Source organism: Tetrao urogallus (assembly GCF_951394365.1).
Source record: "Tetrao urogallus genome assembly, chromosome: 8".
Lineage (NCBI taxonomy): Eukaryota > Metazoa > Chordata > Aves > Galliformes > Phasianidae > Tetrao > Tetrao urogallus.
This window is the reverse complement of record NC_136821.1, coordinates 24,623,751-24,644,272: the sequence shown is the minus strand read 5'-3', so window position 1 is coordinate 24,644,272 and position 20,522 is coordinate 24,623,751. Positions and strand designations below refer to the sequence as shown.

At 40.7% G+C, this 20,522-nt stretch overlaps 2 protein-coding genes across 2 annotated transcripts; one reads left to right on the top strand and one right to left on the bottom strand.

The window, feature by feature from the left end:
• Positions 1–2,273: 2,273 nt before the first annotated feature.
• On the bottom strand, positions 2,274–5,803 carry EEF1B2 (eukaryotic translation elongation factor 1 beta 2; the record flags this gene model as incomplete). Its single annotated transcript, XM_079538879.1, has 6 exons — positions 2,274–2,464; positions 2,846–2,971; positions 3,709–3,775; positions 4,137–4,260; positions 5,396–5,518; positions 5,724–5,803. 6 exons carry the CDS (start codon positions 5,801–5,803, stop codon positions 2,310–2,312), a joined length of 675 nt encoding a protein of 224 aa, XP_079395005.1. The 3' UTR covers positions 2,274–2,309.
• An 840-nt stretch (positions 5,804–6,643) lies between these two features.
• Positions 6,644–19,929, top strand: NDUFS1 (NADH:ubiquinone oxidoreductase core subunit S1; the record flags this gene model as incomplete). The annotated part of the gene is made up of 18 exons (XM_079539004.1): positions 6,644–6,707; positions 6,855–6,946; positions 8,675–8,782; positions 9,866–9,942; positions 10,034–10,115; positions 10,223–10,353; positions 11,021–11,206; positions 11,639–11,773; positions 12,108–12,222; positions 13,184–13,329; positions 13,810–13,938; positions 15,102–15,231; positions 15,693–15,853; positions 17,301–17,455; positions 18,051–18,226; positions 18,948–19,082; positions 19,298–19,370; positions 19,666–19,929. The coding sequence occupies 18 exons, from the start codon at positions 6,644–6,646 to the stop codon at positions 19,755–19,757; spliced, it is 2,187 nt and encodes a 728-aa protein (XP_079395130.1). The 3' UTR covers positions 19,758–19,929.
• Between the last annotated feature and the right edge of the window lie 593 nt (positions 19,930–20,522).

Below are 20,522 nucleotides of genomic sequence, written 5' to 3'. Positions count from 1 at the left end.
TATCTAGAGTAAAACTGGCTTTCACATAACCTACATGTTAACACGTAAGTCGCGTTTATATTGTAAATGAGGCCTTGTATGTAAAACTGTGCATCTGCATTCATGCATAAGCACATCCAGTACTGATAGCTGCATAAATAGCAACTGTCTGATTGCGGTCTGTAGCTGTTTCTTTGGGCTCTGGTCTCAGAGTTTTAGTGAGGCAGAACCTATGGAATTTCAGTGTATTTAACTTTGGGCTGGAAAGTTGGTAAGCAGCATTCTTTCCTTTGAGTCATTCACTGCCTGGTACACAGTGACTCACCCGTAATATTCTGGCACTATACAGCTGAGCGTGCCTAAATCAACTGTTTGCCGTTTTTCTTCACATATTCCTTGACATCTTTCTAAGAATGTGTTTTAGTGCTCCTTCCCTGACTGTACTCCAAGTGGAGTAATAAAATTCTGTTGGCTCTGAAGAATGTGCTCATTTGCTTTTCTCAGCAACAAATACATAGTGACTGTTCACAGAACAGCACCTTCTTGATGTTTTTAGAAGATGAAAGAAAACCCTGACCTTTTATGTTACAGGAATTAAAGTTTATTCAGTTTTTTTCCATGCACATTAGGTATATGAGAACAAATATATGAGCAAAGAACTTGATTTTCAAAACAAGAGAATTTTACATTTGCTTTGTCTTGTGTACGTAATCAGAAAATGTTTTACAATGCTTTGCTTGGACCAGCTCTCTGGATTAAAAAAAACAAAACATATCGCCAACATCTAACCACCACCTTCACCAAAAGCTTCCCCCACATAGTATAGAATCTGGCCAGTATCAGTCCCGGTTTGTGGAAAAAAATAGACCAACAACTTCGCAAGGTTATTGCTACCTCCTTCATACAAAGATCAGCTACATAATTGCCTCCAACTCATTTCTGCAAGAGTAATGGAAGATACCTAATCAAAACAGCATTCTCGCTCTGTTTCCAAAGAATAACAAAAAAGTCCAATTACTCTCCTACACTGCTTGGACAGAAGAATGCTCATTCAAAGCTCTATGATTAAAAAAGAAGCAGAGGAAGGGAATCTGTCTTATTTTGCTATGAGATACCGCATAGAAACAAAAAACAACAAAACTTAATAGTAGCACGTTCTATTCTTAACTGCTTCTTAATGTTTGTTCTTTTGAAGATTGTGTGGAAGTGTTTCTGACACTTATATTATGACTCTATTACTTTAAAAAACAGTGGTAACTGGCAGCCCTTTTTAAAAAGAGGCACCAGTTCTCCCATGTTACTTTATATGACTGTATTTAAGATCTCAAACTTACGATTGATCTTGTCATTACAGTTTACATTTGAAACAGGAATGTCTCATTCAGTCTAAGATACTGATTTTTCAGAGGCACACTGTAGTAAGCTGTACTTGAACAAAATTATAAGATATTATCCACCTGCATTAACTGTAGCATGTAGCCACTGCACCCCATTAATCCTCCAAGCACGTGGCAATGCCCCGGTCCTCTTGAAGGGACACGCTGCCCCCTAGCTATCTGTGCATTAATTGCACCTCAAGGATCACAATCCTACTACTCAAGGTTAAAAACCAATACTGGCCTGCAGCTTAAGGCACACCAAGGCCTTGACCTTAAAGCAGGAATTATGCAGTACTAATTAAGCCCTCCCTCCCTCCCCGAAAATTTGAGGTTATTTCTATTTTTTATTTTTAAACACTTCGGGAGAAAAAAAATCTCAGATCTACACAACTGGAGATGGTGAGAAGTTAATTTGACTTGAGACTGCCAGGGTAAAAAGTACATTTCACCACATAACCTCCACTGCACTGCAGTCCTCATTGCTTTAAACTTCCCTATCTTTGTCTTCATTCCCTTAGTGCCAGTTAAACTATAGCTTTCAAAAGAAAAAGGCAAAGGCCACCATACAACTATTTGGTTAAACACCACCCTTTCTATACAAAGTTTATATTCCTTTTGAAAAAAGTGCTACAGCCCTGTGCTTCTCCCTGAAAGCAATCTCTCCTTCCAGATTAAATACAAGTATCCAAATACGTAACCGCCTAAAATAAAGGGCATTTCAGTTATTTAAAGCCACATGAACATTAAGCCTAGACATACGGCAACTGGCACTCTCTTTGCTCTGGCACTAGGTACTATGGTGCTGGAACAATCCTAAAATCCAATTTATTAGCTTCTACTTTATCCATTAATCAAATTTTACATTAACAAACTGGATTCCACTATGACTTTGAATTAACGACAGAGATGGCCCAATTTTTGCAATTATATTTATTCTAGATATATCAAGGCTTAGATCTTGTTGAAAGCAGCTACATCCATTGATTGTACATAATCTTCAAAAGCTGTTATTCTTTCTTCCAGCATGTCTGTTCCAACTTTATCATCTTCAACAACACACTGAATCTGAAGCTTTTTGATACCATAGCCAACTGGTACTAGCTTGGCTGCAAAACAAACAAAAGAAAGCATTAAACACTCCTTGCTTGAAAAGTCAAGTCAAAGATATAAGTGGCTGACAGCATTAATCAACAAGTTGATCTGAAAGTTGTGCTTATTTGAATCTTAAACCTTGCTGCTGCCCTAGCAGCTTTCTGACTAACCCCTTTTACATTATCACTCTTGTGAGATTATGCAAAGAAAAACATCAGTTTGCTATTTAGTGGGTGCTAGTTCACCAAGCAGCACACATGCACAGCTCATGGTGCACATGCTCTGCGCAGCATGGCAGTTAATTCTCTATTTTAGCTACCTATATTATCACAGATGGATATACAGCACCCGCACACCACATGATCACCATTTTCCCCACTTTGAATGTTACTTACAAGACCCCCAGACCAAGCCATCTGCTTGAATGCTTCGAACGCACTCCTCTAATTTGGCCATGTCTGTCTCATCATCCCAAGGTTTCACATCAAGCAAGATTGATGATTTGGCAACAACAGCTGGTTCTGAAGAAAAAAAGAAAAGAAACTTCCTATCAACAGCTGGGAAATTTTCAGGAAGCTCAAGAATATACCTGCAAAACTAACTTCACAAGACAAACTCTCCCAGCTTAATAAAAAAAACTTCATAACTCAGGCCTTTTGTACCAACATGCGTTTTTAAGAGTTCAGAAAATATATATCCTGATATTTAAGATATAGATGCATGTTTTCAAAAAATGCTCTAAAAAGGTAACATAAGCTAACATTGTTTGTTACATAGAAAGTCCTTCTTAGGGGATCTGAGAAGGAGCTTAATACTACGTAACAGTTTATCTTCCACAGAGGGAATACTGCAACTGCTACAATCCCAAACAGTTTCAGACCAGTAACTGTGGAGGAACCTGCATGCAACAGCCTTTCTTTTCAAAGCTAACTATTGATTGACTTTCTTAGACTAGTCAGAGTTCTTATGCAGATGCATTTTATACTACTTTGCATCTGTTTTATTTGAATAAGATCCCAGAGTTCTTTTTGTAGAGAAAAACCTTAGCTTCTTCATTAAAGATAAACAAAGGTATAATAGACAGGACAAACAGTATGCTAAGGTTCAGTGATTTGCTATAGGAAAGGCTAAGCTCACAGACCATTCAGGTGAAGCAAACTACTTCTGCTTCATTCCAGTGAAGTTTCTCTTTTACAAACACTATTTCTAATCATGCTGTTCAAATTCATAAGGAGGTCAAAGTTATTCAAAGGCATACTTTTGGACTTCTTTGATTCATACTGGGCCAGGCGTTCTTCCCTCAGTTTCTTCGCTTCTTCACTTTCCTGAAACAGAAATACAAAGTCACAAAAAAAAAAAAAAAAAAAAAAAAGCACCAAAGCCCTGGATCTTAAAGCACTATTAGATTGACTGGCATCTACTCAGGAAAAAACAAATCATCACAGCTGTCAGCCGAAAGATGGTGATTTTTGTTTTATTCATCATGTAACCAGTCAAAGCAGACATTTCAACCCATCCTATTTCTTTCTAATGGGGAGTTTTTATGTTACATTCAACAAAGACATTGGAGTTTGGAGATCCTGAACAGTATCTGTTATTAAGGTCACAAATTAAAACTAGTAAGGTAAACACTTGCCTATCCAGGTGGTTCTTAAATATATATGTATAAAACTAAGTCACCAATACCTCTTCATCATCAGATCCAAAAAGATCAATGTCATCATCATCTTTGCTATCTGTGGCTGCACCTGTTGTGTCTTCAACATCAGCAGGACCATATTTCCCCAAAGCCTTCTTTATTCCTGGCAGACTAAAGGAAAACAGGTAATAAGAACCTATTCAAATATCTGTAGAAATGCTACTTGATTACTATTCGTAAGTACATTCATAGCAATAACACTGTGATAAGAACAAGAAAAGTTAGTTTTGCTACTTGAAAACACAAAACAATGCTTCTGGAAACACCTTAATTGAAACTACAGCAAATCCTACAAAGATTGCCTATCTAATCACTGATGGATCCCATGTTATTTTGCTGCCCTGTGTGTGTGACTATATGGATAGTAAAAATTTCCATAAGGGAATCTGCAATATATTTTGTGTAGCAGGAGTTATCAATTTGTTACCCTAAAAATATTTTCACTTGTTTAAATTAGTAGTAACAGAAAACATGTTGACGGTGCACAAGGGACCAAAATCCCATTAGTTTCCTATTGTTACCGTGAACTGCTGCTATAAATGTCATAAAGTTAAGATTTAATTTTCAGTAATTAACTGAAGTTTCCAGACTGGACTTTTTGAGGAAACTTTATCATCTCAGTCCTGTCTGGGTTTGAGAGCTGAGCCACCCAACTTCACACCAGCCCCCTTCAGAAGAGGGCTGGGGCACAAAAAGGTGACAGTGTAGCAGTGCTGACACTGCCTATGCTGTACCTTTCCAGAGAGGCCTGCAGTCACCATGGATGTCAATTCAGCACCTTTCATGAACACTAACATCGCTAAAAGAGAAGAAATAGCCTTAGCCTTTACAGTCATCATTCTTCACATGTGTTTCTTCATTGTCAATCCTCAATTTAGTGTCACCTTCCGGGATTAGAAGTCTGAACAAATCACCTTCTTCATTTCTGCCTGTTGTCTTCAGCCTTCTCTCACAGCTCCTAATTCTGATCCTACCCTCATGGAGTAGATCACTGCTAAGTAATTTCCAGCTTTCAGCACAGTCACTTGAATAGGAGACAGCAACAAGACCCAAGCTCTCTTATAAGTTTCTACAGAAACCCTGTAGAATCTGCACAAAGGCAGATTCAGCTTCCTCATCTGTTCCTTGTTTCTGTTGCAAGAGGCCATACAGCAGCAGGGAAAAGCCCCTTCCTCTCTGAGCTCAGAGAGAAACACAGCAGTATGCACACCAGTTCACACGTGTTCAGTTTGCAGTTTAAGCATACCTCGCCTTTTGCTTTTCGTAGGACTTAATGTGATTGTACCACCGAAGAGCATGGAACAGCTCTGCAGGAGGCGGGGCACCGACAGCTTCAAAGACCGCTATGTCGGCCTGGGAGGGCACATACCTGCAGGAAGAAGCCGAGGTCAGCCCCGTGCTCAGCGCCCGCAAGGCGCCCTCCACGGAGCACACGGCGGCCCGCGCCCCAGCGGCAGCCCAGCGCCCGCCCATCCGACACGAGGGTTACGCACACACGTGTCCCAGGGCCACCCCGCCGCTCCCCCGTCAGGCCTCGCCACGGCCCGGCCCGCCTCCCTTCCGCCGCCCCTCACCCCTCGATGTAGCTCTTGTCGGCCAGGAAGTCGTTGAGGACCCGCAGGCCGGCAGCGGACTTAAGGTCCCCAAAGCCCATGTTGGCAGCGGCGCCTAACGCCAGCCCACACCGAAGCCCCGCCGCCGCGCAAAGAGGCCCAGCACTTCCTGCGCTCCCCTTATATAGCGGCTGATCCCTCCGCGGCATTGCACGAACACGTATCCTTCCGCCGGAAAGCGCCGAAATAGTTCCCGGCGGGCTGGGCGCCGCTCAAGCGCAGGGCGTGCTGCAAACTGGGCGACATACAAGCGGAGGTGGATTAGAGTGACATGTGTAGCGGAACGTGCGGAGCTCAGGAGCCCTGTCAGTACTGGGCCGGTGTTACACCGACCCTCGTCCCACCCTCCCCCCGCTTCGCTGCATCAGCGGAAGTAGCGGCAGTCGGCCGACGAAAGCGGCAGCGGCACAGGCGGAACTTGCCGGAGCGGCGCGTTTGACGGTGGCCGAGAGGGCTCCGCGGGAAGGCGGAAATTGCCGACGGGCGCAGCCTAGCGGAGCGATCCGAAGAGCTCCGTTCCGAAAATTGCCGATCGGCTCGTTCCCGGAGATTGCCGAAGGAGCGGCGGAAAGGGCCGAGGCGGTCGCCATAGGGGCTGTGGCGGACGGGTAAGGACGAGCTATCTCCGCCGGCCGTCCCGCACCCGCCGGTAACGGGATCGGCTCCTCCTCGAGGTAGGGGCGCTGGGCTGCAGCCGCGGGCCCGGCGCCTTCCTCCCGTCACTCTCGAGGTGCCGCCAGGCGGGCCGGGGCTGCCGGCGTAGCCGCCCGCAAGGTGACCCCGGGCCGCGCGCCTCACTCGGCGCGTTTGCAGCGTGCCGCGAGACGTTCCGAGCGCCGCAGCCCCGCGCCGCTTCTCTCCGCAGAACGCCGCACAGCACCATGCTGCGCCTGCCCGCCCTCCGCACGGCCCTCGCAGCGGCCGCGCCGTCCTCCGCGCTGCGCGGTAAGTGGTGCCGGCCCGCTGCCGGCGGGAGGTGAGCGGGACCGGAGTCGCGTCGGCGCCGTGAGACCCCGACGGGTGCGGGGTCTGCCCGTTCGCGTCCGGCTGCCGGGGAAGGGCTTGTTACGAAAACTTTCCCCTGTCTTTCAGGCCGCACGACTGCCACGGCAGCCGGCAACCAGATCGAGGTGTTTGTGGACGGCCAGCCCGTGCTGGTGGACCCCGGAACCACGGTGCTGCAGGTGCGGGCGCCGCACGGCGAGGCTTTACTGCGCTCCGTCGCGGCTCTTTGCGGCGTTTGTGTTCTCGCTTGCAGAAGCCTTTAAAATCTTAAAATTACCGATTGCCTGGGTTTGAAAGGGACCTTAAAGCCCCTCCCTGTTGTGGGCGGCTCTGCCACTCATGTCAGGCTGCCCGCGGCCGGTCCAGCCTGGCCATGTGTGCCTCCGATTTCACGTTGAATCCAATCTGCAAGGCTGAAGTAAGGCATACAAGAACAGACTTAAATAAGTTCTGGTTCCAGCTCGGAATGCTATCAGCTATGGCAAACTCCATAAGCTACAAATTCTAGCTCTAGATTCTAGAAGCTGTAGCACCTGTCTAATGACTGAACTGAGCATCATCATCTGCTGATTTTGTTCCTTAAAATGGTGTCTCAGGCAAACAAGGGATTGCTTTTGGTTACTAGTTCTTACAGCTCATAATGCTGTTCCTGCACTGCTTTCATGCTTTCTGCTGTGGGGAATAGCAGACTTTGGATCTCCCAGCTTACGCTCATTTTTGCTGCTTTTCAGGCCAAAATGTCAAGTAGATCGTTCTCCAGTCTGACATCTTTTCAAGCAGCCATTCAGTGGGGGTACAGTATAATGAATTAGAACATAGCTGCTCTTTCGATATTGTATGGGAACTGTTGAGTCACGGCCTGAACCACTGATTGAGCTCCTAGGGAAAGGATTGGGTCAGCCCTGGGAGCACAGGTGGAGGCAGTTCAGCTGTATGACAGGAAGGGGTGGAGCCTGGCTGCACCTCTCTTAGACCTCATTTAAGGGCTGACTGCCATGGGGGAAGGATCTCTTTCTGGAGATCCCTCCCTGGTGGAGTTTTCTTCTGTGAACCTGCACTCTTCCAATATGTCTTCTAATATGGGTAAGCAATTTTTTTTTTTTCTTTCCCTAATGGTACACCTTTATATTATGCTGATAATAAGATATTGTCCTATCTTATTGATCTATCTAATTGTTATAGATACAAGTTGCTAATTAATTGATTATTTCTGACTGGTGGTACATAAACAAATAATTCTGTAGTGTTTTTTGTGTCATCTGTAGCTAGTGCTGTCATAGAAATCCTGTGATATGGGAGGGTTGTAGACAAAAAGCAGGTTCATTCATTCTCTGCAAATCTTTTATCTAACCTGTTGTGTTGCCTCTTCAGACATAGTGTGGAAGACTGTTTCTTTGGGCTTAAGTTTGTGCTGAGATCGAAGATGGACAGTGCCCCTGTGTATTCATGCTGTGTACCAATTTTGTTGGATTTTCTGATGTCATAATGCCCATTCTTTTTTACATGTTTTTCAAGTTTTCCTTTATGTACTTTTCTTCAAATAGTGTCTTTTTTCTTTAGAACTTCATTTTTTGCTTCTGGTGTTCTATCTAATAAACAGACTTCCTCAACCTTTAAAGAAAGAATGAAAGACCAATTCTCAGTTTGTTAGCTAGGCATTGTGTTGGAAAATAATCATATTTATTATTAATAACCTTTGCATATTGCTGCTTGTTTACAATTTTCAAAACTTATTCCTCTAGAAGCTAAGAGTTTAGTTGAGTTGAAAAGCTGAAAGCTCCATATTTCTGGGCGCTAAAACCACTGCTCTTTGGGGGAAAACTTCAGCTGTCTGTGCTATGTGTTGTAAGATCTTACTGAAAGATGTAACTGAAATTTAATTTCCCTTTGTTCTTTATTCTGTGTAGGCCTGTGAGAAGGCTGGAATTCAGATACCGCGGTTTTGTTACCATGACCGTCTCTCCGTTGCTGGAAACTGTAGGATGTGTCTTGTGGAAATAGAGAAAGCTCCAAAGGTACTGCGTATGTTCTGTAAGAAGTACAGTTTTTGCTTTGTACTTGTTTTGTACAATCTTAAGCACAGCAATTACTGTAATTCAGCTGCTTCAAGCAGGTTTTTCCCTTTCCCCACTTTTAAGTTAATCACTGTTATATATGCATTAAGACCAAGTTATACTGGGCTGCTGTGATTGTCTATTTTTAGATCTGTGAGTGGTCACTCCTTTTCTTATGTATTATCTTGCTGTGAGATGAGCATTTGATAGCTGTGTATTTTCGGGTATGTTTTTATGTAATTCAAGCTTCACCTGCAGATTTTCAGTTGATAGCACACAAGCAGAACACTTGGACTCAGCCATAGGATTAGCACTTGCACTAGTTTGCTCTACCTAAGGACTGTAGTTACCACTTTGTATTTTAGTGCACTGTGTACCGTTGAAGTTCACTGTAAAATAGTAATTAACTCAGATTGAATTCTGCCTTCGGCAGTATTGTTCTACCAAGTCCAGTTAGATACTTAAGGCATTCTTTTGGAGTTCTGGATTGGGCACTTAAATAAACATTTATGTACTCCTGTGAAACTCCCTAGCTCATGTCAGCTCGAATTCAACAGTTTGAGCTTTGTATCTCCAGTAGTATTGCATCATTGCGGATTGAAATTATGATCTGTATCATAATGTGAGTGGAAGGCAGGAAGGATTCATTTTCTGAGGAGGGTTTTTTGATAATTTTGCGTTCATCTTGTGAAGAGTTTTATTCCATGACTCTTGGGAAATGTTGTGTCCAAATAAGTGCCCAGTAGCTAAATGATACATGCTTTCAACTTCAGTACTAGAAGATTTTGAAATAATTAACCTCAATTATCTAACTTTTTTTTTTTACAGCAAGTTATTAGTAACTAATATTAAATTAGTGACTTCTAGTGATGCTATTGGTTAGGTTTTCTTTTTTCTTTTTTAGTGCAGGTACCTTTTTATTTCTGTAATGTGTTAAATTAATAACAGGTGCCTATGTCAGAATTCGGGGAGGGAGGCTGGGATTTATGTCAATACTGAGAAGAAATATGTTGTGCTCATGCTTGCTGTTTATGATGATTGCAGCCAGTAGCTGCTTGTGCCATGCCAGTTATGAAGGGCTGGAACATTCTGACAAATTCTGAGAAGTCCAGGAAAGCAAGGTACCTTTGTTTTAGTCTCCTGTGGCTGATTACTTGTACTGTCTGCTAACGGGCATGGAGTGAACATTAACTGTATTCCTGAATCCAACAGAGAGGGTGTAATGGAATTCCTGCTGGCAAATCACCCACTGGACTGTCCTATCTGTGATCAGGGTGGAGAATGTGATCTACAGGTACAACATTCATTTAAATGGTGTAGACATGTATTAATGTCTTGCCTTAGGTGACACTGTGCTGTCCAGCAGTCTGGAAACATATATTTTTTCATTGTCTGTTCTAGGATCAATCAATGATGTTTGGCAGTGATAGGAGTAGATTTAGAGAGGGAAAACGCGCTGTTGAGGACAAGAACATTGGCCCATTAGTCAAAACAATCATGACTCGGTGTATACAGTGCACTCGGTGTATCAGGTAATGTCCTTTATTTTTCACTGGAGAGAGTACTTCAGCAGCAATATCTATATAAACTTGTTACTTGTAAAAGAAATGTGAGAGGCAGCCAACATTTTTTTCCCTTTTCTAATTGTACTTAAGAACTCTTTCTGGAAGGGTCTGATGGCTGTTTTCCCAGAGCTGTCAGACAGCTGTCAAAGGAAGCAGAGAGAGATGGCCAGAATGGAGTGAAGTTGGCACTCTTAGACAGAACTGGTGACTTCCTTGGCCAGATCTGTAAGATTGATTTATTCTTGACAGCCTCTGGTAGCTGTATTTATGCTGTTCCTTGGTTCTGAGATGCAGTACTGCCTTGAGCCAGATGGAAAAAGAATACAACATATCTGTCTACTTCTAGAAAGAAGTTCTTAGGTACAGCTAATCTTAGACTTGAACTCTGAAGTTCAGTGACCACTAAACCACTGTGGTGTTTTGATTTAACTACACCTAATTTTTGTGGGCCCCATCTAAATGAGTTTCAACATACGTACAATCCTGCATGAGATGAATGTATCAAGGTAGTAGTTCTCTGTCTTGAGGTATGTGAACAAAGGCTAATGTTTGTATTCAGAAAGAGTTGAAAAAAATGTGCTGTGTTGCTGTTAAGCATTCCAAATCTGTTTTTCAATCTTATTGTGTCTACCAGATTTGCTAGTGAGATCGCAGGTGTAGATGACTTGGGAACAACTGGAAGAGGAAACGACATGCAAGTTGGTACCTATGTTGAAAAGATGTTCATGTCTGAGTTATCAGGGAATATTATTGACATCTGCCCCGTTGGTGCACTTACCTCCAAGCCTTATGCCTTTACTGCACGCCCATGGGAGACAAGGTGTGTCTTAGCTCACCGTGCAACTTCCTCTGTTTTTCCTATTATCTTTATCTGACAATATGCCCTCATCCGGATCATAGGGTTTTTTCTGGTTTTCTTATTGTAGAACCCTTAGTAGACTAAATCTAATATTCTGTTGCTGACTCAGAAATCTTTCAAGAAAAGGAAAAATGCCAGAGTTTCTGGGTATAGTTGACAAACTATACTTAGTTCTAACTTTTTAGATTATGCTCATAATATTTGAGATTATACTTATTAGAAAAATTGAAACTAATTAAATTCAAATTATTTAAAATATCTTTTTAAAGATATCTCTTTACTGTAAATCTAAAGCTTACCCTACAGCTCTTGATTATTTTTTAATATTTATTATGCAGTTATCTGCTGTTAGTCTATAGGAAACTGCAAATTCTTGTTTATTCTGCTGAACAGGAAGGTGGAGTCCATTGATGTTCTTGATGCAGTTGGAAGCAACATTGTAGTGAGCACAAGGACTGGAGAAGTAATGAGAATATTGCCAAGGCTGCATGAAGATATCAATGAGGAATGGATATCTGACAAAACAAGGTGTGTGGGAGGTATTTGCACACATGCATTTATGCACACATAGGCACACTTAAAAACCAGAAACCTGCACAGTAACTCTGACTCCTGATTTTTGCTGTTACTATTGGAAAGATACGATGAAGGGTAATTGGTAAAACATACTGCTGATAACCAAAGCTATTGGGTTTGTGGTATTTTCATTTTTGTGGTGTTTCCCTTTTTTTTTTTTTTTTGCATGGTTTGGAGAATAATTGGAAAATCTAATAATTGCACAGCTTTTAAAAATATAGTCTTACAAAGTATTCAGTATACACAACTGTCTTTGCTCTTTACTAACATCAGTGTTTTTGCTCAGGTTTGCGTATGATGGTCTGAAGCGTCAGAGGCTGACTCAGCCCATGATCAAAAATGAGAAAGGACTCTTTGTTTATGCTTCATGGGAGGATGTGTTAACTCGTGTTGCTGGTGTGGTAAGAGCAATGTTCAGTATGTATAGCATGTAAAATTAATTCCTAGGGCTGGACACGTTAAAGTGATTAATAGGGAAAGAGCTATATAGGAAAGGATGTTTTTTCTCTAAGGTTAGTGGGGAGAATTTGACTTCTATTGTACTTCCACTTAAATCTCTTCTGAATATGATTCAGTATTTTGTGGATTAGATGACCTGAAAAATTTTGCCTTATCATGATTTCAAGAATATACAGGCAGTGCATAATTTGGGGCATTTAAATAGCAAACTAAACTACTTCAGAATCCCAAGAGGAAGTGCCTTTCTCAAATCACTCCGATCTGTCTGAATCTTTAAATTTACTGAAATTGTGCTATCAACACTTTTGCCACTGGAGCCATTAATTCTGTATTACCTTTATCTGAATCGTGCTTGCCTCATTGCTCTCTGTGTGCAGTGATTGATTCTGGTGCTCAAATGAAGTGCTGCATGACTGCTTTGGATTTTGATTAAAATTTTATGTGGGTTGAAGTAGAATTGAATAACTGTAATTGAACTTCCCTTGGGGATGTTTCACCCTGTGTTACAGTAGTAGGATTTGTTATGAAAGTCATTGCTTCTCAGGTAATGCCTGTGGATTAAGTTTATCAGAGCTTGTCCAATGGAAGTTTGTTTTCTGTCAGTGCTATAGCTTCACTAAAATATAAGCATGAAGTCGTCTTCCTCACCACACCAAATAAAAATCAGTCGATACGGTAATTCAAATGAGAGACCCCTGCATAGAGCTGTTCTTTGCTTCCATTGCAAGGTCTGAAGGAGTTGGAATCGCTGCCTTGAGGAAGTCTCGTACTGATTTTTGTGTTCCTCCAGGCTAGTAGACTGCCTGTCTTTGGCTCGTTCTAATGTAACACATTTACCTGGCCCCAAAGGGAATTCAATTCTGTGGTTTCTCTTGCTTATGTTTATACTTTCTGTCCCTCCAGCTAAAGGCTGTCCAAGGTAAGGATGTAGCAGCAATTGTAGGAGGACTGGTGGATGCGGAAGCACTAATAGCTCTAAAAGACTTGCTGAATAGAGTAAATTGCGATATGCTCTGCACCGAAGAGATCTTTCCTACTACTGGAGCTGGGTAAGAATCCAGGCAAAGTTCATAATTATTATGTTAATAAACTCTCCAGTCTGTGAATCATTTTATGGTAAGAATCTGAGATGACCAAGGGTGGTAATTATTGATGTGTTAGCAGGTTTTGTTTATAGAGAGTATTGATTGTGAGCAGAGGCAGAAGTCTCCACTACAGCAAGGTTTGTGTACAGCATCACACTTACTGAGTCTGCTGCAGTTTGACAGTGAGCTACTGAGAGTTAGTAAGCTTAATAACTCAATCATTCTATTTAATTGTCTGTGTTGTAGTTCTTCTCATGCTGTTTCTGACACTTAGGAAAGCTGCTGATTTTATTTGGATTAGTAATTCAGAATAAAAAGTATCTTTTGCTGAGATTAAAAAAATATATATATTTGGGGCATTTAGTATCTTTTTCACATTTATTTCTTCACTCCTTCCCTGAATGTTCACTGCCTTGCTTCTTTCTTTTTTTGTCACTGTTATAGCACAGATTTACGCTCTAACTACCTGCTTAATACCAAGATTGCTGGAGTGGAGGAGGCAGATGTCCTGCTTCTGGTTGGCACCAATCCACGCTTTGAGGCACCACTTTTTAATGCTAGAATTCGGAAGAGGTTTGTATCCCTTGGTGGTGAACAAGCATGCAAATGCATCTGGATTTGGCTCTGTGCTCCACTAGAGCTGCAGGCAGTAAGTTGAAGGCACTCATCCAGGTGGACCTGGTGGATTTAGTTCACCCTTTACTAAGAGGGGATGTGTAGACAAGGGGTGTCTCTTCTTCCTGTAGTGTATGGCTGTGTTTTGTTCATTCTCACTTTGATGTTTTAAAGACATTCATATGCTCATTTATTCCTTTCTTATGTAACACAGACACCTCAGACTTTGTTTAAAGTTGCTTGTTAAAGCATAATTCTTTAAAGAATAATTTTCAGCATTGGTTTGCTCCTTCTTGTATCTGTTTTAACAAACTAGGCTTTCTGATTAGTAACAGTAATTCAAATGTCATGTTGTCTTTGACAAGCAGTGGAGCCATTTCTTTTGAACATTGCTAATTCATCTTTAACAAGATGCATCAGCGGGTGATAACTGAAGTTTATAAAGCCCCGTCCTACCTTATGGTTGGAGATTTTCTAAAGTGCATCATTTTAAATAGTGACAACTGTTTTCAAAATGTTGAGATGAAAAGAAAAATGCAGTTAAATTTATGGAACGTTTATCTCTTGAAAGACTGTGCTGTGAGGAACTGCAAAAAAAAATTCTAACCAGCAACATTTTTCTTTGTATCAAATAAGCAAGCGGATTTCTAAAACTGTCCAATTCAGAACTCTTTACTGTGAATGTTCTAATCTCAATTCTGATGTAACCAGGAGTTAAGCACAAGAATAATCTTAACATTAGCGGTAGATGAGTGCTTTTTTTTCCATTTTCTTTGCTTGTTTTTCCCTAACACTGTAAAAGATGCCTTAAAGGTACAGCACCTCATTTTGTGCATGGTTTTATTTGCCATTAAATTGGCAAAAGTTTGAATGGAGAACTGAGATCTGAACTTCTTTCATAAGGAGTGCTGCTGCATTAATCCCAGAACGCATACAGAGAAATGGCTCTAAAAACCATGAGCTTGCCCAAAATAATAATGTTAAGCCACATTTTAATAAAACAGTGATTGATATTTAAGCTGTTTTGAAAGAATTTGCATCCTATTTTGGGAAATTACATCAGTGGGTTTGGTTGACTAAAATCCTGTATTTCTTTTGTGTAACATTTGCTGTGTTTTCAGCTGGCTTCACAATGACTTGCATGTGGCCCTTGTTGGCTCTGCTGTGAATCTGACCTACACGTATGATCATCTGGGAGAATCCCCACAGATACTCCAGGACATTGCTTCTGGGAAACATGCATTCTGCAAGGTACACACTGCTTCTGAATCTATTAAAAGTTCAGATACATTAAATAACAGTCTGGATTCCTCACAGAGACAGATATGATTAGAAGTACTGTGTATAGGGTTATTAGCATTTAATTAACTGCAGAGATGAGGTAGTGATTGGTGTGCTCTAAGCATGTGTGAACTGTTTAATATGTCAAGTAAAAACTTTCCGGTGCAGGAAACTCCTGAAATATTTCTTGATGTGAAACAGGCTGTATCAGCCACTGCTGTTTCCACTTAAGAGTCTGGAGTACAGTTCTGTGCTAACAGGGTACCTACTGCCATCATTTCTCTTGTAATAGTTTCATTTAGTAATAAAGACTATTTCAGAACTGTAGTTTTTGCATGGAAGGCTTACATTGAAATTATGCTATCTATTACTTTATCTGCACTAAGAATAGTCATCAGAGCCTTGGAATTCATGTCTTCATCCTCACACAGGTCCTCGACCAAGCTAAAAAGCCAATGGTGGTGGTAGGAAGTGCAGCACTGCAGCGCAACGATGGAGCAGCTATCCATGCTGCAGTTTCCACCATTGCACAAAATGCCAGGACTAAGAGTGGAGTTGGTTCTGATTGGAAAGTTATGAACATCCTTCACAGGTTTGCTTTAAAGCTTTTTAGGGGGCTGTTTTCATTCACTCAATGCTGGCCCTACACAAGTTATCTTTACACATGCACACAAATTTGTGTGTATTCAAATGCTTTATCAGGTTAGAACCTGCAGGGAATATAACTAGCAGAAGCATAAATAAAAATCAGTTTCTTGACTTGGCAAACTTCTCAGGCTCTTCTCAAGATTACGTTAGATTTCTTATTCTGCTATCTTTAACTATGGAATTTAATGTGTAAATTTAGAGAGACAAAACACAAAGAGCTTAATAACGTACCAAAGTGCCCAGTAAAAGGCAGGGCAGACCATTGTTACTTGCTAAATGATGGCTTCTTATCTCAGTAAGGAAAAACAGAATTGCAAACTTATATAAATAACATATATAATATGTTAATAAATATACATATATATAATAAACTCTTATTATATACTTATATATATTATATATATGTAAACTCTTATTTCTTTACTGTGCAAGTTCATAATTGAGTGGTGTATGCACCTTTAAAGCTTTTCCCCTCAGTGCTATTATTAATTCAATGGGCAAGCTTCCCTTGTGGAAGTCCTTCCCCACTCCATTCTAAAACTGTCATGCTGACAACTTCTGTAAAAGAAAAATGATTTCAGCAAATGCAGTTGCTCTCAGATTCAGAGATGCAGCGAAGTCTTTCTATCAAATATTCCTTAGCAAGAGCAATGCTTGGTCCTCTCAAGGAAGCTGAAATGTAAAACCCTACTGTTGAAACTCACACTTCTAATACCAAAATGAATCATTTTGCATGAAAGGAGAAATTTAATGTTTTATAACAGTAACATTGAAAGATGTGTACTCTACTGAGAGACTTCTAAATATATCCATGAACATTGCACCTGACTATGTAGGATTATGGAAAAATAAATGCTGCAAAATAGGAGTGACAACTTCATTTTAAGAATGTGGTTGTGTGTGTGTGTGTGTGTGTGTGTGTGTGTGTGTGTGTGTGTGTGTGTGTGTGTGTGTGTGTGTGAATAAGTGAGTAGTGATGTAGTGGTGGTCTTTAGATCTAAGATGATTCAATGTGGCTCGTGATAGTCTTTCATCTGCCCTGTGGAGAAAGTCCTGCTAAGCAAAGGTCATTGCTGAAATGTGAACTGTGGTGTTCTGCATGACAAGGTAGCTCTCCACCACTAGGCCCTGAACTGCATTGTCTGCCTTTATTCTGCCATCCCATCTTAAGTAAGCGGGATTCATTAGGAAGAGTTGAATTGGCATCAGTCAGTCAAAAGGCAAAACCAACCTAGTATTGTCAGCTACTTTCTCAAAATTCACAGCTGTGTTTATGCTTCAATTTTGTCTTGTTAGAGATGTAGCAGTCCAAAATATTTGCTCAAAAAAAAAAAATTAAGCCTGTTCTGATGAGAAAATTCTGAAATAACTTGTCATGTTTGTTCCTGCAGGGTTGCAAGCCAGGTAGCTGCTTTGGATCTGGGTTTCAAACCAGGAGTGGAGGCAATTAGGAAAAATCCTCCCAAAGTATTGTATCTCTTGGGAGCAGATTCTGGTTGTATAACACGTCAGGATTTGCCAAAGGATTGCTTTATCATCTATCAAGGTAATTAGTACATGTAAATTTAGGAGTGTTGTCAGCTGAAAGCTGGAGAGAGAGCCTACACAGTGTCATGCTCTTAGAAATGTATCTGACCCTTTAAGTTATAGCCTTTGTTTTCTGACAAGAAATGAAACTTCCAACATGCAACTGACAGACTGGTTTTCTATTTCTTAAGTAGAAATAAGAAATTATTGATAACTAATAGGGGAATATAAACCAGTTTGACAGTGTGCAGCTTAGTTTCAGACCTGGCAGAAAGATGTTGGTTCCCAGCTGTTCTGTCATACCAAAATGTGGTCTTACCTTAATTCACTAAGCTCCTTGTTCCAGGAGTTCTACTAAGCTGACTGGCTATAGAGGCTGAATCACTATTTTCTACTGCTTGCAGGCTCTTATCACCAAAGTGATGGGCTCAAGGTGAGGTCAGATAAAACCTCAGAAAAGTCATCAAAATATGCTTTGTGTCACTGATGATTAAGTGAACCTCAAACTTTTTTCCTTCTGGGAACACAGATTCTATATTGCTTTAGTAAAGTATTCCACTTTGTTTTATTTTGCTGTTTACTGTTTTTATTTTTTTTTTTGTCTACCTATTTAGGACATCATGGGGATGTGGGAGCTCCCATGGCTGATGTTATTCTCCCAGGAGCAGCATATACAGAAAAGGCAGCAACATATGTGAATACTGAAGGTAGGGCCCAGCAGACAAGAGTAGCAGTAACACCTCCTGGGATGGCAAGGGAAGACTGGAAAATCATAAGAGCTGTCTCTGAGGTAATGTTTCCACTATAAATTGCTTCTAGTAGAAGTATAGCAAGTGGTTAAGTTCCTTTGCTATTGAGAACTGTTTCCAAAATGGTATATTTCTAGGGAAATGTATGCTTGTGGTCTTATGTAACAGTGTTTTGTATTGAATGCTTTCATTATTGTGTGAGCTGAATAATACTGTTTACCTTTCATGGCTAGAACTAATGTTGTAGCTGTTGTATGCAATTGGAATATATTCTGGATGAAGCTTTATCTGGAATTTCTGCTGGTCTTCCTGATGTGCTTTAGAGCAAACTGATGGGAGAATACAATTTGTTGCTTTTAGAAAGAAAACAATGCTTGGGACAGGATCTGATATCAGGAAAGACACGAACATGTGTACAAGTCACTAGAAGTGATGCATTGATAATATCAACTTCTATCACATTTGGTAGGAAACAAGGGAAAGTACAAGCAAGGTTATATATATACACACAAAAATATTCTGTCTCTTTCCTGATTTTTGATTTTTTTTCTCGAACCATGAGGTAGTTTTAACTGTATGTATCAAATCTCAACAGAATACTGTGATTGCTGTAAAGGCTTCAGTCTGTATGTTAGAACTGCCAGTGTTTTCAGGAGCATAGTTTTCCTGATTTTTATTTTAAGTGTGCTAATGGCTTGGTAATTAAAATACTATGTATTGAACATGTGGATTTGATGGCATCTCTTTCTGTGAATCCCTCAGCTGGCTGGTTTGACCTTGCCTTATGAGAACCTTGATGAAATACGGAAGCGTTTAGAAGAAGTATCTCCTAACCTGGTCCGATACGATGATGTGGAAGAGGCTAACTACTTCAAGCAGGCAAATGAATTATCAAAGGTAAGCAAAACACTTAAGCATGGTTTAATGCTGTTACACAGGTGAATGCTTTTTAAGAAAACGAGCCACCTTCATACACAGTACTGCGAGTATAACTAGATCTACACTGAACAGTGAATGCAGCAGTGAATGCAGATTTCACAACAGAAATACTTTGGTACCAAGTTCCTATCATAAAGCTGCTTAATTTCATTTTTCTTCCTTTCTTGCCACAGTTAGTAAAGCAGCAGCTTCTTGCTGATCCTCTTGTTCCACCTCAGCTCACAATAAAAGACTTCTACATGACAGGTACGTAGAGGATGACTTTCCCATTCTGAAACCTGCGATACATCTTACTTAGCTTTACAGCATGGTTTTTATGAGGTGCTTAAAGCTTTCCACCAATTTATGTTGAATTTGACTCTTCCTTCATAACTTTCTCATAAGATGACTTGGCATTTGCACAAAGAATAGGGCATTTGTCTTTCTCATCTTTGTATGCAGTCCTGTACTACATATTTTTATATTGGCTGTGTGAATCTGCATATGCTGGAAAAATTATTAGTTTATGTATTAGTGTGGTTTTATCTGTCTCTTTCTGCAGATTCCATCAGTAGAGCATCCCAGACAATGGCCAAGTGTGTGAAAGCTGTTGTTGAAGGTGCTCATACAGTGGAAGAGACGGCCAGCTGCTAGTTGCTGATCAGACTGCTACCACTTTCATCCAAGTATTTGTTGCAGTTAATAGCTGTGACCAATACCTTTTTCTTCCCAGAAGCTATTTGCTAGGCAGTGGCATTTCTTTCTTCATTCACATTTTCATCAGTTCACATGCTCCCATAATATAGGACTCTTGTGGCTGGAGAGAACACGCAGCATTCAACTTGCTGTACCTAGAGGCTACATACATGATGATTGTATACAAATAAATCATAATATTAAACAAGCCATTACCCATGTAATTTATAAAGCTCATGCTTCTTGTATGAAATCTCAGTAAGCAACTCAGCCACAGCAGAAGTTTTGATTTGCCAAGAACAATTTTTTAGTAGCCTGAACACTAGATTGTAACCTTCCAGAGCATCTAGCTATTTTAAACAATGAGGATGTGAAGGCTCTACTTTGGTCTTGCACTTTCAGAGCAAGTTGTCTCTCTTTCCAGTTAAATGTACCTGGTTTGTGTCAGTATTTACCTACCACTCCTAGATATTTTGATGTGTTTCTCCATTTTGTTGGCAGTTGAGAAAACTACTCAAGGGAAGAAATATTTTTATGTTAAGAGAAAGCAGTTTATACACAGCTTTGAAATGTTTAACTTTTTAAAACTTAGCAAAACATAATAGGCCTTCAGCTGTATCAATACAAGAACAAAATCTCACTATAGTTCCTCTGTGCACTGGTGGTTTTATGGCAAAGTGAAAGAGGAGACTGGGGTTTCATTTTTAAAGCTTTGTAATGTCT